Source organism: Solanum lycopersicum, chromosome 7 (assembly GCF_036512215.1).
Source record: "Solanum lycopersicum chromosome 7, SLM_r2.1".
NCBI lineage: Eukaryota > Viridiplantae > Streptophyta > Magnoliopsida > Solanales > Solanaceae > Solanum > Solanum lycopersicum.
In genome coordinates, this window is record NC_090806.1 from 67,803,654 (window position 1) to 67,821,982 (window position 18,329).

General features: G+C 32.7%; 3 protein-coding genes and 1 non-coding gene across 5 annotated transcripts; 2 read left to right on the forward strand and 2 right to left on the reverse strand.

Annotated features, from left to right (window-relative positions):
* Window positions 1-1,387: 1,387 nt before the first annotated feature.
* On the forward strand, window positions 1,388-3,705 carry lanceolate (cycloidea). The gene is made up of 2 exons (NM_001247406.2): window positions 1,388-3,307; window positions 3,392-3,705. Exon 1 carries the CDS (start codon window positions 2,065-2,067, stop codon window positions 3,265-3,267), a length of 1,203 nt encoding a protein of 400 aa, NP_001234335.2. The 5' UTR covers window positions 1,388-2,064; the 3' UTR covers window positions 3,268-3,307; window positions 3,392-3,705.
* Window positions 3,706-6,478: 2,773 nt separating this feature from the next.
* TRNAI-UAU (transfer RNA isoleucine (anticodon UAU)) lies at window positions 6,479-6,552 on the reverse strand. Its single transcript has one exon. It is a non-coding gene; the product is annotated as a tRNA-Ile (tRNA).
* A 1,240-nt stretch (window positions 6,553-7,792) lies between these two features.
* LOC101263830 (uncharacterized) lies at window positions 7,793-11,106 on the forward strand. Of its 2 annotated transcripts, none has more exons than XM_010326080.4 (5): window positions 7,793-8,761; window positions 9,879-9,995; window positions 10,091-10,224; window positions 10,307-10,484; window positions 10,558-11,106. In XM_010326080.4, the coding sequence occupies exons 1-5, from the start codon at window positions 8,279-8,281 to the stop codon at window positions 10,711-10,713; spliced, it is 1,068 nt and encodes a 355-aa protein (XP_010324382.1). In that variant the 5' UTR covers window positions 7,793-8,278; the 3' UTR covers window positions 10,714-11,106. The 2 variants fall into 2 exon arrangements, with proteins under 2 accessions (XP_010324382.1, XP_010324383.1); XM_010326081.4 differs by having other exon boundaries at window positions 7,830-8,761; window positions 10,562-10,833.
* A 77-nt stretch (window positions 11,107-11,183) lies between these two features.
* On the reverse strand, window positions 11,184-16,517 carry LOC101263533 (sodium/calcium exchanger NCL). Its single transcript, XM_004244209.5, has 7 exons — window positions 15,917-16,517; window positions 13,870-14,055; window positions 12,989-13,170; window positions 12,714-12,859; window positions 12,361-12,637; window positions 11,978-12,283; window positions 11,184-11,667 (listed from the first exon to the last, which is right to left on the reverse strand). Exons 1-7 carry the CDS (start codon window positions 16,338-16,340, stop codon window positions 11,419-11,421), a joined length of 1,770 nt encoding a protein of 589 aa, XP_004244257.1. The 5' UTR covers window positions 16,341-16,517; the 3' UTR covers window positions 11,184-11,418.
* Window positions 16,518-18,329: the final 1,812 nt, after the last annotated feature.

Below are 18,329 nucleotides of genomic sequence, written 5' to 3' on the forward strand. Positions count from 1 at the left end.
AAATTTTCTATTCACATGTTCAAATTATGACTTAATAAATTTCAATTTTTAAATATATTTTTTTGCTTAGCTTTTAAATATTATTTAAATAAAAAACATCACTCAATTCATATTCAAACGCTCCCTTTAGATAATGAGAGTTATTGTACTTTTGGATAATAAATAAATGAACGGATAAGCAATTTATTGATTTTATTAGTGGAGAGCAACTAGACACAAGGACATGCAGTGTAAATTACATAGTCCAAAAATAAAAGTATATTGTAAAAAGACAAAAGGAAAAAAAAAAGTGAGTTTAAAGAGAATGCAATTTGAGGAAAATATAGTGTTGTTTCATTGAAGTGAATCAATACAAATAACGAATACAGCGCAGTAGATAAGACTATAAAATTAATCAAATTCAAATATAATTTAATATAAAATTAAATAGTATTTTAAATTAATCGATCTCAATTAAAAAACAACTCAAAAACGTAAAGAGAGAAGAGAAAAAGGTGTGATCTAGAGAAAACAGAAAAAAGCTGTAACATGTCACTTTCATCAACAAAAGAGAAGTAAATTTTAAAGGTCAATTTGAGGCAAGTAACCAAATGGTTGTAACATGTAACTAAGAAGTTACAAAAAGAGAAAAGAAAAAAAAAAGGACGAACTCATAAATAGTTCCCTGTTGAATTTTTTTCCTCATGTATTTCAACTAGGTCATTTTTCTATTGAATCATTGAACCACCCATAATTTGTTCCTTTGAAATATTGTTAGTTGATTTTGATCGTCTTTTCTATTGTAAATGTCTTCAATTGTGTTTAAATTGTAATGATTTTGATTGAAGAAATGAAGACAAGCCGTGTTCGTCTCATTTGCTTTCCAATGACTTAAGTAAAACATAATTATTTTCGAATATTTTCACTATCAATTAGATTAATGAGTTTGGAAACAACATATGTATCCTCTATCAATATCCCTCACAAATTTGGTTCCACATCAGCCAACAATGTTTGTTTAAACGGATCAAATCAGGAGCGGTTCAATGATTCAACAGAAAAATAACATAGTTAAGAAACCTGATAAAAAAAAGTCAACAGGTTTAGAACAATATTTGTCCAAAAAAAAGAGAAGGCCTTTGGACAAATATTCACAAGTGGGACATCAAACAGCACCTTCGTCCGTGTTCGTGCACGTTCAAAGTTAAAGAATATAAATATCAAATGAAACAAGATAAACAACACAATTACATGTTAAGAACTAGGAAAGAAGAGTAAGGGGGTTAAAATTGAACCAAGTTGGTTGTGTTTGAATGACAAAAAGGTTAAAAAAAAGAGTGTTTGGATTGGTGATATATGTGCTTTTTGGGCAGTACAAAAGTGAAAAAAAAAATTAAAAATACCACAAGGGTTAGCAGCAGCAGCAGTAGCAGTAGCTGCAACAGTACAGTACAGAGAGAGAGAAAGAGAAAGAGATGGCAGTGATGATGAGGTTACAAAGACCTTTAATTTTATAACTGACAAGAAAAAAAAAAAAACACTGCTAAACCATAGAGCAGTACCAAAAAACAGTATCTTTTATCATATATTTGATTTGCTCTCTGCAAACTCTATTTTGAATAATTAAATAACTAGAATTGTTAGATGAAAGGGAATGATGGGTTAGGGGTATTTGTTTTGATTTAAAGTTATGGAATTTGGGAAGTTGAATGGCAGAGAGTTTGAGATTTCAGTGTAAACAATCAAAAACTGGAAAGAGAAATTGCAAACAAGGGTTTGAGTCTGGATCCTCAGAGGAATCAGCAGCAACATTATCATCTCAATCAAAATCAAAACCAAAATCAAGATTCAGTTGGCAAAGAAGAAGAAGAAAATCAACAACAATCAGAAAACGAACCTCAGCTTTATCTTCATCCTCACAACCAGCAACAACAGCCATTTTTCAATCAACATCACTTGATTTATGGAAGGTTAGATTCACAGCAATTGCTTCCACCACAGCCAACACCGAAGAAACGTTCGTATTTGCCTTCGACGTCTTCATTGGGGCAAAACGTCGAACATGCAGCAGCATTGCGTGGGAAAATGGCAGAAACGTCAAGATTGGGTATAAGGAATACTGTAGGAGAGATTGTAGAAGTACAAGGAGGTCACATTGTGAGGTCTACGGGGCGGAAAGACCGCCACAGCAAGGTTTGCACAGCCAAAGGCCCCAGAGATCGCCGTGTGCGTCTCTCTGCTCATACTGCTATTCAGTTTTACGATGTGCAAGACCGCCTTGGTTATGATAGACCTAGTAAAGCTGTGGATTGGCTTATCAAAAAGGCAAAACCCGCCATTGATGAGCTAGCTGAGTTACCTGCCTGGAAACCTACAATTGGTACTGCATCTGCTGCTGCTGCTACTAACACCAATCTTGAACAGGAACAGGCTCAAAAACAGCAAGAAGATAACAACTTTGCATTTCAACAAGGAAATGTTAGTTTGTTTGATAATGTTGCTGGCCCTTCAAGTAAAAGAGCAATCGAAAGTAATACTGCTAGCTTTCTGCCTCCATCTTTAGAATCTGATGCTATTGCTGATACTATCAAATCTTTTTTCCCAATGGGTTCTTCAACCTCAGCTAACTCTTCAGCTATGCAGTTCCATAGCTTCCAAGAACCCCATATGTTATCAAGAGCCAATAGCCAGAACCAAGATTTGAGTCTCTCTTTACAGTTTCAAGATCCTATTTTGCTTCACCATCAAAACCAGCAAGCTCAACACCATAACCAAACTAACCATAGGGAACAAGAGCAAGTGCAGGGTCAAGCACCAGCCCACTTTGGAGGAAACACCCCACTTGGTTTTGACACCTCTGGCTGGTCTATGCATCAGAGACTTCGTTCTTGGAGTGACAGTAGAGAAATTGGCCCTGGTGGTAGTGGTGGAGCAGTAACAGGACCTGGTGGGTACTTGTTCAATTCGCCACCAGCACCGGCGCTGCTGCAGCAGCTATTCGGTCAAAATCAGTTTTTTTCTCAGAGGGGACCCCTTCAGTCCAGTAACACATCTTCGGTTCGCGCATGGATGGATCCGTCAGCGATAGCAATTGCCTCAGGTGATCCAAGTAATCACCATCAAGCTGCATTATCAATGTATCCATCAACAATTCCTGGCTATGGATTTGCCTCTGAAGTAGGCGGATTCTCTGGGTTTCGTATTCCTGCTCGAATCCAAGGTGAAGAAGAGGAGCACGATGGCATTTCCGATAAGCCATCCTCTGCTTCCTCTGATTCTCGCCATTGAATTAGCTCCAAAAAGTTTGATCTTTCTCAATCCCTGACAGGTATTCACTTTATTAATTGATCAATCTTTTAATTTTTCTGTTTTACTTTAATGTTCTTGAACCATTGTTGAGCCCAATTTGCAGGGAAATGCTCTACTTGAATGCAATTAGAACTTACAGAAGTAATGCTGTCAAAAGAGCCTGGAGATGGAGAATGAGAGAGTTCAAAATAGAGTCTGATTCAATGGCATACACCGAGTCGAAAAGAATCCTGATCCTTGTTTCAGGTTCTTCGATCCGGTCTAATATAATTAGTTATTCACCGTTCTTGATTTTCCAGTTCTTGTGTAATTGAGCTTTTCTAGCTCAACAAGCTACATTAGGAGTGTTATGTGTTTGGCCAGACTTGTCATATTGCTGCTGTTTGCTTTATTTCATGATTTTGGAGACTTTCAACCTAGAATTGGTAATGTTTTGTTAGTTATTTTTAAGTCTTGAAAGCCATTCTTAGTAATAGTTCCTGAATTCGATAACTGTTTCATTGATTTGGTTTGATTGCTGTCTTTCCTATTTTTAAAATGTGAATAGATTGAACAAAATGTGATTGTTTTCAGCTATTTAGATAAAAGGGTCAATTTTTCATGTTGAAAGAGAGATCTTTCTTTAGTTTGATAGTTGCTTTACTACTTTCTGATAAAACCAGTTCATGTTTCAACAACTTCCTCAAGCCCTCAAAAGGGGATTGAAAAAAAAATACATGGCCTTTTTGACATCCCTATCACTTGTAGGATATTTGTGAGTAATAAAAGGGCAAGTCATTTTCTATGAACAGTAGAGTTGATTGATGGTGGGTTTGAGAGTGGTCAAATGTGAATGCCACCTTCAGCTTTAAACTAATTCTTAGTGACTTTTGCTACCTATATTGGTTAGACTAGCCTTTACAGATAAGTATATAGTCTTGAAAGCTTCGTCTACCTAATTACCTATCATTGAGGGTTTGGCAGCCATTCAAGTCTCATCTAACATTGTTATTTATGTTTTGATTCCTTTTGTCTAGTTAGTTGCTCTTATTCTTATTATTACTTTAGCCAACATAATGCTTGAATGAAATCGAAAGAATGTCTTATATTGTGTCATAAGGTGACAGTCATGTTTATGGTCTATGTTTCTCGGACTCTTCAAAAATATCAATGAGTGCGGCAACAGTTTTGGAGATTCCGTGCAACATAGTTTGTGGTAACGGAGTGATGATTAGAGTCAATAGTCATAGCCCCATTGAGCACAAAAGTCTCAGGGGTAGTTGATTACACAATGATGAAATTGTTAGGAATACAAAATTGTCAAGAAAACGATCATTCTAGATGAATGTAGGAAGGTAGAAGAACTAAGTGGGGGTAAGCTAGGCTTCATAAAACTGGGAAAGTGAAGAGAACCAATCAAATTGCTATTAAAGATGAAGCAGAAGCTGAACAATAGAAAGAACTACCAAACACATATACAACAAAGTATGGCACTTGGCAATGAATTCTTGGTCCCCCTGCCCTGCAAATCTCAGTACACCTAATAAAAGAGTCTAGTGGGATGTTCTCTCTTTGTTTTCTCTTTCCTTTTTTTGGGGTTTATAGTTTACTCCCTTGGGAAAATATTAGTTAGACACATCAAGATGTTGACAATTGCCTCATAGTAGTTATTGTCCCTTCTTTATGACTGATTGGTACTGTCAAACAGAAAGATAAATGGCACTAAATATTCTAAAATGTGATCACTTCAACACCCTTTGTCGAAAAACTATACTTCCATATATAAGTCCCTAAATTTCTGGCTTCGACATTGTTTTTCTAGTATTTAATTGCAGAGTTTATTGTAGTGGCTATGCTTCAATACCATTTATAATTAGGATGGCCTACTAAAATGACAGAGGAACCAATGCTTTATGGTTGTATCATGAGTTGGAGCTTGCTGTATTTTGTTTCTATATTACAGTTTTGTATTGAGTGTGTTAATACTTGACCCCATATGGGATGACTTCTATGCCATTATAGGTTTAAATGAAAATAAAAATCAAATCTTGGGAAAAGAACTTCAAAGTTGACATCAACCAATAGTGTTGTCATTTCCATATATCTAACTTGTGTACCTACAAAGGTTTAATTGGAGTGATGAAAATGTCAAATATAGGAACAATAACAGCAAGGAACCATTGGTATTCGTATTGGAGCCTCGATTGATTTGAACTTGTGCTGTTAAAGACCCATTAAAGGGTGAAAACAGTTCACATTGGGATTTTACTTGTTTTTTTTTGAAGCTCAAACACGAGACATCTCGTTTAATGATAGAGGGATTCTATCTATCCCTTCACAACAGCATGTGGCTTATTAAGTTTTTTACAGCTAGAGAAGTTGCCTTTATATTTGTCAAAGAGCTGTGAATTTCGTTTCTTTTTTGAGTCTCTTAGTTATTGTAAGAAAGTTAAAGACATAATACATAAATATGATTCTTAACTTGGCTTCAGCAAACAACTGCACTGTCCAACTTTGAATGTGCACAAGTAGATATTTAAACTTGTATATCATGCCAAAGTTAAATAATAAGAGTGATTAACTTTGAGACGTCCCTAGACCCTCTTTAGCCACAATGTCTCGTTGATTGACGAAAGCAATTGTGCTAGGCTCGACCCAAGAAGTGTCTAGATCAATTCAATAGCTAGGTCAAGAGACGAGTATTGCCCAAAATAACATATTGTATATGTTGGGCTTCAACATCTCCCTGATGTCATGATACGGAAATTGACTCGACTAAAGAATATATTACCTAATCAGGTTCAATCACTATCCAAGATTTTCTTTAAGAGAGTGAATATTCATCAGAACATAATATTGTAGTGCTTCAAATCAGACAAGAAAGAAGATATCTTTTGATTCGTTTTAATTGAGGATTCTTGTGGTTAGCATCAACTATTGAAAAAAAAGAACAATGCAATTATTATTCCTTTCTCTTTTATTTTTCACCTTATTTGGATAGTTGTTTTGTTACCAATATTCTATTTTAACCTAATGATCAATTTAATTTGATAACACATGTATTTTTTTTATTTGTTAGCGGGGTGGGTTGGGGTTGTATGTGTAATTGAGGGCGTATTTAAGTTTTGTTGTTCGAGTAGAGGGATATTTTTAAAGCTATCCATAGTTCAAGGACGAAATCGATTTCAAAAATAACCAATAACAAACATTATGGTCCCGGCGGGGCTCGAACCCGCGACCTTCGGCTCATAAGACCAACGCTCTAACCAACTGAGCTACGGGACCATTTGCTTTTAGCTTTTTGACTAACTTTATTTTTCAAAATATTCGGGAAAAAAAAGAATTTTTGGCTTACCCATTCTCACCACAAGCTTTTAATAATATAGTCGTGATCTGTCATTACGGGCGAGTATCTCCATTATAAAAAGAAAAATCTAGTAAAGCAACTCGCTATTTATGTGATCTAAATAAACGTAGAAATGTACGTTATTTATATGTTCAAAACTTTAAATACATATCATGATTATAGATATACTTTTATCATTTTTACCTCTTCCAAATTAGTTGGCTATATACACATTCCAATTTATTATAAATGACGTAAATTAAAGTTGTGTTTGTAAAAGCTACACGACCAATTTTAGGTTTTCGATGATACTCCTGTTTTAATTTAATTTTACAAATAGCAATCATCATGGAGTTTTAAATTCCATATATATATATATTTTTTAAAAAAAACATGATGACCTTCCGAGGCCTCTTTGGATCATCAATCATTTCCAAGAAGAATAACAACAATAATTACAAATAATTTATATTTCTTCGTAACAAATAGTTTAAAAGTCAATATCAACTTACATAATATATATATATATATATATATATATATATATATATATATATTGAATGCTATTTCATTATTTTAATAATATATTCAGACATAATTTATATTAAGGACATACAAAGAAAACATGGTGATAAATTTTCTTATTTGATTCTTAAAATTCAAATAATATCAAATAAATCGAGATAAATAAATAGTATACATATATATATTTATTATATATATAACTACTTTACAGCCAAATACGTATATATATTTATTATATATATAATTTTTTTTATTAATTTAAAATTTTCTTGATGAATTGCATGCATGCAATAATAGGGTCCCATACTTTGATCCAACGTCCTCGTTTACTTGTTCAGTATTTTAAAAATAATTTTCTATTTTATTTAAAATTAACTATACATTAATTAATATGGTATTACATTAAAATATAAATATCAGTCATTATTTCTTAAAGCTCGTTCAAAATCTAAAGCGAATAAAAATAAATAAATTAAACCATTACTACATTCAATAAACACTATCACTATATTTCAGGATCAAAGGTAAAACAATAGCTATATACGAAAATTCCTCTTAAAATAATCACTCGTATTACAAAATTTTAAATTTTTTTAAAAAAATTAACACTTTTAGTCTCCGTCAAATATTGACGTGTCGAAAAAAAAAAAAAACAAGAGGGAGAAAACAAAGGAGAAAGAAGAGTACATGAGAGTCGGTCTAGGGAAAAAGAAATGAAGAGTGGAACGACCATTTTGCCGATATTTTTGTTAGTAAAAAATGGGAGAAAGACCACTTTTTTAGCTTCCTTTAGATTTGCATTTTAAAAATTTGAATTTTCTTAGATTTTCTTTTTTCTTTTAACTCTCTTCTTTTTAAGTGTGTTTATTTTTTATTTTTTTTCATATTTTACTCATCTAAATCAACAACACTATAATTTTCACAAAAAAAAATCTCATATTTTTTTTTTTACTATTTTCATATCAAAGTTACAATCTTGCTAAATTATTTCAGTATTTTCAAATCCACTCATCAATATACAGATTGGGATTTTCTTAGATCCTCTGTATTTTGAAGAAAATCTTGGTTTGTGTTCTTGATGGATTTTTTTTTTATATATATATTATATATAGTTTTTTTTTTTAGTTTTTTTTGAGTTTAATGGCTGAGGCAATAATGACAACAGAAGAACATAACAATAGTAGTAATAGTGGTAGTAAAAAGTTGAAGCAAAAAAGAGTTCCACAAAGAGGATTAGGTGTTGCTCAACTTGAGAGGATTAGATTAGAGGAACAACAAATAAAAGATGAGATTTTGCCAAAAAAACCAATTGTTAAATCACAAGATTCAACTTTTAGGGCTTTAAAATCATCACCAGTTTTGAAAAATTGTGACTTTAGATTGAATTCATCAACCCCATTTGTTGATAATTTGAGTCCAAAAAAGGGTTTGGAATCTACAAAACAAGTGAATGTGAGTGAAGGGTGTGATGATGATGATCATGATTGCTCTACATTGTGTAGTGAAAAGTTTAGTTCTGAGAAAGATCATCAAGATGAGAAGGTGTATCATCATGGTGTTGTTATTCAATCCCCCATTTTTGCCTTGCCACAATATCAACAACCTGTTTGTTCTTCATCAATGGTAAGCTATGCTGCCTTACTTGTAGTGACTTTTTTGTTGGATTAACTATTTGGGGTTTGGAATCTACTTAGCCTGATTAGTTCAGATTTGTGTTGTGGAATGTTTTAGAGGATTTTGTTCTCAGGGCTCGAACCTGAGACTTTTTGTTTGCACTAGATAAAAAAATGAGCTTTAGCTGCAAATAATTAGCAATTGCTGTTAAATATGTATTTTTAGCGGCAATTTAACACTCTTTGTATATATGTCCCTAAAGGCTTTAGCGATATTAGATTTAATGACACTTAACTAATGCCGGTAAAGGCTTAAACACTTTTTATTGCTGCTAAAAATTATTTTTGTTCTAGAGTTGGTTAATCATAGAGGAACCTTTACCATTCCATCGCGCCCTTTGGTGTAGCTGACTTATCACTCTTTTTTTTTTTTCTAGTTTAGCAATTTGTTGTTTAGAATTCACTAGCTCGACTAATTTATTGAGTCTTAGAAAGGTAGCTATGGAGACTTTTAGGCTCCGTATTACGTGGACATTGGGTCTTATGCTCACGGCTCGTACCTGAAACCTTTGGTTAGGGTAAAGGGATCTATACCATTTCATCACAGCCCTTGGTGGTAGCTTACTTTTTATCTTCTCTTTCTATCTTGGTTTACTCATCTGGTGTCCAGAATTTAGAAGCCCAACTAATCCTGTTTAGCTTTAAAGAAAGCCCACTATGGGGAGCTTTGGTGATCCTGTTAAACGGAACTCCATTCTCAGGGCTTGAACTCGAGACCCCAAGTTAAGAGTAGAGAAAATACTAAAGCATTTCATCACAGTCGTTGATCGGAGCTTAGTTATAACCTTTGTTCTTTTCTAGTGTAACCAACTAGACTAATCAGGAGTTGCTTGTAGTAAAACTCACTACATAGAGCTCTACCTCCCTATCAAGGAGTAGTCCGTTCCCGAGGCTTGAACCTGAGACTCCTAGTGAAGTATCAAGAAACATGTATAGTTCCATCACACCCCGTGGGGATAGCTTACTTTTTCACTTGCAGAGTTGCAGTACTGTATTTTGCTATTCAGGCTAACTTGTCATTGGTCGAATTTAGTTACTGAACCAAATTAGTATCCTGGATGTTGCAGGTGAATATCTCATCAGGTATTTCATCATCATCTGTTAAAAATTATCAGATGGAGCCCCCTTCAAACCAAAGTTACCCCGGCTATAATTATTTACCTCTATGGCCCGAAGAAGTGAAGGTAAATTTCTGTTTCACCATCTAATCTGTTTGTAGATGATATAAATTTAGTAGTTTTTGGTTGATAGCTGCTATATTTTGTTTGTTAATGTGTAGAGGGTTGGCATAAAAAGACCATATCCATTCCCTCCAGAGTTCCCACCTGTCCCTACATTTAACTGCAAATTTCCTCCGCGCTATGAATCCCCAGTGTGCACAGCAAATTCAGAGTCAAGAACTTACCTTAAAAGGTTTGATATCTCTCTTGAAGTTAGCATTGTCTTAGTAGTTTAGTACTGACCTCTAACGAGTCTCGTGGAATCAACCTGTCAGAGAAGTTCCTCTAAAATCAAGAACTCTGCCAGATGCAAAATCAAGGAATGTTGTTAGACAAAAGAGAGCTCTCAATGGAGATTTTCTCACATTGGCTCCTCCAACAGCTGTTGGTGCAGTAAATCAGCAACATCCTCAGAACATCGAGCTGTTTAAATTCGAGACTCTACCCTTTCAGGTGAGCAACAAAAGGACTATAACATCTTATTTTATGTTTCATGTAATCCTTGTTGAGTTTTCCAACTCCACAGGAAGTTCCTGAAGAGTCCAGCACTAGGTCAAGCCTAAACAGATCAGTTCAACAACGCGTTTTCAGATTCTTCCCACCTCCGAACGTGCAACTTGGACAACCAGGAAACAGTCATGGTGAAGTAGGAGGGAAAGTTGATCTTAATCTGAAGCTATAGAAGTATAGAGGTAAAAAAGACATTACTTCTAAACTGCAGAAGTAGATAATTATAAAATGAAAAAGATGTCTTGAACATGGTGTTTCACAATCAAAAAAAAATAAAATATAGTTGTTTGACTATAGTTTTATTACAAAACAAAATGAAGGTAAACAAAAGCTCTTCATTTCATGTCTTTCAAGTAGTTTATCGAGTCTTTTGCAGTGAAAAGTGTAATGAAAGTCATTTTTTTTGCTTGTCTTAAAACAAAGGATGTGTTTCAACTTTCACAGCATTAAATCTGTTCTTGATTCAGCACACTTCCACTGTAGTGTTCGAGTAGATATTGTTACTTCCTCTCGAAGTATAGTACTATTACTTGCTTTACTATGCCAAGTAAACCAATTTTTGGTAACTATGTGTGTATTCGTGCACGGGTGTGTGTGTGTGTGAGAGAGATAGAGAGATAGAGACTGAGAATGCAGCAGTAATAGTCTCAACATTAACGGACATGTATGTATATCTGGAATACTAAAAATCCAGTACATAATAAGCATAGTATTTGGAATTTCAAATTACATGTAAAAACAAGGTTTCTCAGCTCTGGCAAGAGCAATTGAGATTTATAATCAAGAAGTTTTGACACATTCAAAACGACAGATGTGCACTGCTGCTCAAAATATACACACCAACACTGTCTGATCTTTGTAACATACAATGATCGATCTATGACCAACCAAAGACGTAGTCAAGAACATACACGAGTACAAGGGAGAACGGATAAAAAGCAAAAGCTATCAAACTAGTCCACAGAGGAAAGGTGGTGCGGATGCTCCCTAAGACCCCAATAACAATGCAAACAATTAGGATAACCAGCACTTCAGATGAGAAGTTCCATGTTAGACCTCGGGCATAAACAATAGCCAAGAAGACTGAGAGACAAAGGAGATTGTTCATAGTCACAGCTCCATATAACTGCAAGATATCATCAGATGTTTTATTAGCCTTGGAAACTGAACAACACAAACAAGGTTTACCTAAGAGTGAAGTTCAAAGTAGAATAACATATCCAATGTAGTCCTACAAGTGAAGTCTAAGGAGGGTGGTGTGTACATAAACTGTTAGTGCTGTACAGCTAAAGTTGCGAACGACAAAGGATTTACAAGTCTAAATCTTTGGTGATCATTAAGAATTTGATCGTTTGTAGTAACTAATGCAAGTATTGGAGGGGATACCAATTAAATTATCATACTAAAAGGGTGGAAGTCAAGTCAGAAAAACAAACCTCAGAAAATGTTAATGACGCGGATCTCTGCTTTTTCCGGGTAGCAAAAATTATAGCCGACACTGCCTCACTGGAGTTTGTTGCCAGAGGCAGTGCAATGAATGAGATAAAGAAAGATGGAATACTTGTGGCACTGGAGAAATTGTTAACAGCATCCACCAAAGGATCAGCAAAGACAGCAGCAATAATGGTACCCAACAACAACAATGACGCGGCCTTAATAGCAACTTTTCGAGGATTCTCGACGCCCTCAACAATTTCATCACTTTGATCCTCCCCCAAGAGACTGTGCTCTCTCCTTGTTTCCTGCAACAGCCATCTACATTGTATCATAATCATCCTGGCTATAACTATTTAAATAATGTCATCAGGTCAAAACATACCTCATGAAAATCATCAATGTAGTTGATGGTATTAGGACCAGCCTGAGCAGAAGAACCATTAGTACTCTTGGCTTCATAAAGCCATTTTTCAACTCCAGTAATGAATTCATGCAGGTCAACTTGTTCATCAAGAGACGTATCGAAGTCCTTCATAACCTTTGCTATTGCATCATTTTCATCTAAGTTAATCTCCTCAAGACGGATTCCTACGACCAGAGCTCTTAATTCAGAATGGGAAAGATGTTTATCACCATTTTCATCAATTGCATTGAACAGCCTGTCAAACAATTCTTCATCACATCAGCCATCATTCTATGGTGATATAAACAAGGCAGAAATAATTTAAAGCTCACTTTTCTAAAACTTCTATATTTGGTGTTCCATGATCTGTGAAAAGCCTCCCTAATGCGTGCTTTTTTAAATGCTTCAAGATTCCTGATATAACATGCTTATGTTTTACATAATCAAGTTTTCGTGTTTGTATCCAAGGCTGAAAGACCTGCATTAAAAGTTAAAGGAAGTTCAGCAGGATTTATTGTATTCTCCGCCATTAATATCAGTGGCGTGCAAGAAAGAAAAACGCATCAAGTTCAATGGAGAGAAAAAAAAATGAAAACCTGACAATTACCTGATACAGACAATAAGAGAGGAGCAGCGACAATGATATGATAAGAGCTATCAAGACAGATAAATGTCTTCCTGAATTTGAATGGAAGATCTGTGGTAACTGCACAACAATAAATGGAAGAACAGATACGGCCATGATCATTGCAGCATAGCTTGTCCAGATATCAGTACTAACACCAGAACCTACAGACAGATAGACAGACTTTTTGAGCAGAAACACTTTGATAGATAGAACCTGCCTTCTCGTAGCATGAAATATGACATGCATTATTCAAAAGCCTACAGATTGTAAGAAGAATTACAAGGAATATGTTTGTCACCACAAAAATGTCTAGGCTTAAAGTTTACGACATCCTGCTCCTTCATATCATAAAACAATATGATGAGAGTATTCAACCCTTGCTTCGGGTAATACTTTCGTAGTTCAGACATGGAGGATGCCAAACACTTATCTCTTCATTGTTCAGCTGCTATAGATTGTCTCAAGTATGAACTTGCTCATCTTGGTTTGTGGATAACAACTTGAACAATTCTTTTCATTGGACTCACTTGGAAGCACAAAAAATCCATAAGAAGCTACAACAATTCATTCCAAGCTGCTATCTTGGACAATATGGAGGCAAACAATCCAGAACTTTGAGGGGCTTCGTCTGTCATCTCTTGCATAAAAGCTCTAAGGTTGATTGAAAATATTTTGGTATACTAATTACCAAAGTCGTAACTGTTATACCTAAATTTTTTACTTTTCTTTCTCTTTCGGTTTGAAGTAGCTATCTATGATTTTATAATTATAATGCATTTAATGGATGCAACACATTAACATCATTGGGTGAGAGAAAAGCACGTTCATGCGCAAATACTCTTAAAAGTAAAGAGACAAACCAGTAAAACTGAGCCCTTTAGTGTCTTTCAAGTCCACAGCAATAGAATTTACTATATCACACTTGCCAACAGTGCAACAGGTTCCCCATATCGCAGTAAGAAGCATCACTGTCGACCCAGCTAACAAGCCTATTCCTACAGAGACCTGGCTCTGAGCTTCTGCAGCACTTCCAGTAATCCCGGATACTGATGAAAACAAAAAACTTGTGAACTTAATATGGCTTGCAACAAACAATTTTTACGATATAACATCAAAACAAGCTGTGTTATGAAAACAAAAAACTTGATTAGATTTTTTTAAGGATAATCACCAATGCAATCAATGATGATGATGCTTTGGCTTCAAATGTAATTTATTTTTTCTACAACTTAAAATTACTAAAATAAAATGATTACAATATTCTATAACTGCATGATTTGTTATAATATGGTAAAGTTTTTCTTCAAATGAATTTGACAATTCAACTATAAAAATGGGTTGAATTTCACAAAAATGGAATTCAAAGCATGAATGATTATGTCAACAAAAGTTAACTTAAAAGTCAATGTACGAAAAAATAAAATCTAGAGAGAATAATCAATCAAATAATAACATTGCAAACGAAATTTTTGGATCTATGTTCCTTCTGATGCAATTCTGAATCTCTCTAATATCCTATAAAATAATACTCCTTTGTCTCAAATTACTTTGCTAAAAAATGATTTTCCATTTCTAAATTAAATTTCAATCTTTTACCTATTAATAATTGTGATTTGAATTATTTATTTTAGTCCTTACAGACATAAATGAAATTTCAAAACAAATGTCGAAAATAACTAGTATTAGGTTGGGTCCAATCACAAAGTGTACTAATAAGTCTTAGCTTTTCTAGGTCGGAAAAAAAATTAGAGTTTTTTCCACCAAGTTAATAGTGACATATTTGGAAATTTAAAGGGGTTGAAAATTAAAATATACTGCCTGAGATTTAAATTTAAAATTTCAAGAGAATTTTTAATCCTCACTCCTGCTGTGGAGAAAGGAAATTCATTCATTCCATGAAGATATTTAATGACCTATGACACAAAGATATCATTGTTGTAGATCTGCTTCCGCTATAAAAAAAAATTATAAATTTTAGGAACAAGTACTCTCTCTTATATAGTCATAATTTTTTTTTTACTTATAAGAGAAATTCGCAATTGATATTTTTTGGTTGACGCATCGATTAAAACTAACCTGTAAGACAAGCTTGAAAGAGAAGGCAAATATCGATATCCTTAGTTAGTGTGATTAGAATATATTCTGAATAGTTTTCTAACGAATAAAATTATTTAATAAACTTGAAGCTTCTAAGTCCATCTTAATGGTCAGAAAATTTGGTCAAACAATTTTAAAAAATCATATTTTTTTTAAAAAAAAAATAAATAAATTTTTTCAATTTTTTGTTAAAAGATATTAAAATTAAGAGAATAAAAATATTTTAAAAGATAAAATAACTTATAAAAAAATATCATTTTCTAGCAAAAATATTTCCTTTGGAAATTTAAATTTCTAAAGTTCAATCGGGGCACAGGAATCTAGACAAAAAATAGTACTCACACAATGTTAACACTACAATAAAGACATGATATCTTCATTTCTATCCTCCATTCCTAATTAATTCTCCACTTCTAAATTTTTTAAAATTATATTCTAAAATTTACAGACTTTTAGAAAAATAATTATTAGTATAGTAAATTTATTACTTTTATTGTTAAATTATATTTTTAAAATTACATACTTATTAAAAAATAATTATTAATATAATAAATCTATCATTTTATTCCTAGGAAGTAGATAAATTATAAATTTTAAAAATTTCTGTAAAAGTAATTAATTCATTATATAATAAGTAATTTCTTTTTAATTTGTCAAAATAGATATTTAATAGAGAGAATTTTAAAAAAAAAAGGTAATTAGGCACAAAAGAATATCGAATTTCAACAACTTTGCCATTTTTGGAAGCAAAAACGCAATAAATATTCAAAATAAACAGAGAAAACGAAAGTACGGAAACGCAAATCTTACCGAGAATAAGCATAGCATCAGGAAGAGCACCGAGAATCGGCAGGAAAAGTCCACCGATTAGACCCGGCCCCAAAATTTCAAGCAATAACTCGCTACCGGAGGAGAGGTACGTAGCCGCCGTAAACATAAGGTAACCATACACAACAATAAGGAACACATTTCCTAGAGCAGTTTTAGTGCACGGCAAAAATCCATAGCTCTGTTCACATGCCTCTTCTACTGGTGCAGCAAATAGCGAGATAATTCCTCTTTCACGGCCAATACTAGTACTATTTCTGCCTCCGCCGCCGTGAACTCCATCGGAGATGAGATCCGACGATGACTGATCGACGATTACCCGGCCGCCGTACACGGCGGTAGATAAAATGAAGATAAATAGGAGAGTGAAGAACGATTTGGGGAACATATTTGGAGATCTTCTCATGTTTAGAACTATTCGCCGAATATATTATATATAGAGAGATCTGTTAATAGTGTATTAGTGAGACTGATTAAGACATAAATTTTAAATTTAATCGTTTAAACTACGTGTTACCGACGCGTTACCGTATGGACTTTTCATACTGATTTAAACGGAGTGGGTCCTTTTTTGAACGTGGATGCCGTGTACTAAGCCCTTCGTTTTCGATTTTAAAAAAACACTTATTTACTTAATTAAATTATGTATCTGTCACGTAACATAACAAGTGATATCAAATTCTTTTAAAAACTTGAACATCTTTTAATAAGACGTCTAGAGAATAGCTGAAAATACTTTTTAACTTGTATATTTTTATTAATATTGCAAGATTATGAGTATATTTAACTTCTTGGTCAAACAGAGAACTATTTTTAATATTATCAATAGTTCAAGAATAAAACTAATAATTCGCTTTGAATTAGTTTTTTTAAAAAATATTTAGGTAAAGTTGAGTAATATAAAAGGGAGAGAGTGTTAGTGAGATATATATTTTATTTTCTTCTAAGATCTTTGCCCAAAATAACGACTTATTTTTTCTTTTTATTTTCTCTTAGATGTAGTTTACTGGAAAGTGGAAAGTCAAGGGTTGTGGAGGATCGTAAAAAAAGATTTGAAAGTTTTATAATTTAATATTAAAGATATAAAATATTTGTTTAGTCTTTGTGCAAAGTTAAAAGAATCATTTATATGTGATAAATTTCCATTTCAGTATAGTGTAAAATAAAGGGTATAATAAGATATTATTTGATAATTGAAATTAGGTTTTGGAGATGAATTTTGATAAGATATTTTCAGTTATTTTCTTTAGTGATATATGTTTAAACATAGCTTTATTTTTAAATATTATTTTTTTCAATTGATAAGATATTTTTAATCATTTTGTTTAATTCATCTAATACTCTCACTGTCTTTATTTACTTATCTATGTTTTTTCTTTTAGTTGTTCTTATTTACTTGTTTATTTTGATAAATCAAGAAAGAAAAAAAATTCTATTATATTTTCATTTAAACTTTTAGAAATTTCTAAATTTTAATTCATCATTTTTGAAACCATAATTAATAAGGATAAAATTATAATTTTACTATGCTAGTTATTTATGTTTTAATATGTATATCATTTCTAAAGAGAACAATTAAATAGGGTAAGAAGGAGTGGGAGTACTTCTTTAACTAATACATTATTTTGAAGAAAAATATTAAAATATACAATAAAGCTTATCATGGTTTTGTTAATTGAAAGTTTATTTGAATCCTGATTTTGTTACCTGATTAAAAGTTTATTTTTTTAAATTCTGATTCTGTTACCTTATTGAAAGTTTATTTTTTACCTTATAAAACATATTTTCTTCTAATTTATTCCTTCTTAAATAAAAAATCTAAAATCATACAAATTGAATATCTATCTTTTCATATAAAGAAAAACACAATAATAACATTCAAAATGTAATAATTTAGAGAATCTTATTTAAGGAAAGATTTTCTTTTTATATATATTTATATTTTTTCAATATTAGTTTTATAATATATAGATCGTTTGACCAAACTTTTATTTATAATCTGTTTTAAGTATATATTTACTTGTCGTCTGATGTTTTAATCATAAAATTCACAGTAATATAAAATTATGCATAACGTCCTAATTACCTTCAAACACAACATTTCATTTACGTAATTGTATAAGTTATCTCATTATTACTAAGAGTAAACTAAAATTTATTTTTAATATTGAAAGATATATATTTATATTGATTTTTCGAACTTAATTAAAAAGAAAATTGAGTTGGAAATAAGGGGGTAGGTAAGTGATTAGACTTCATACGTGGCAATGTCAACGCCACCAGCTTTTATATATTTTTCAACAACGGCCACTTGTATAATCTCTCAATTTTTCATTTTAAATATGAGTAGGAAATGACGATTGGACCAGAACATCGCTAATAGTTACGATAGAGT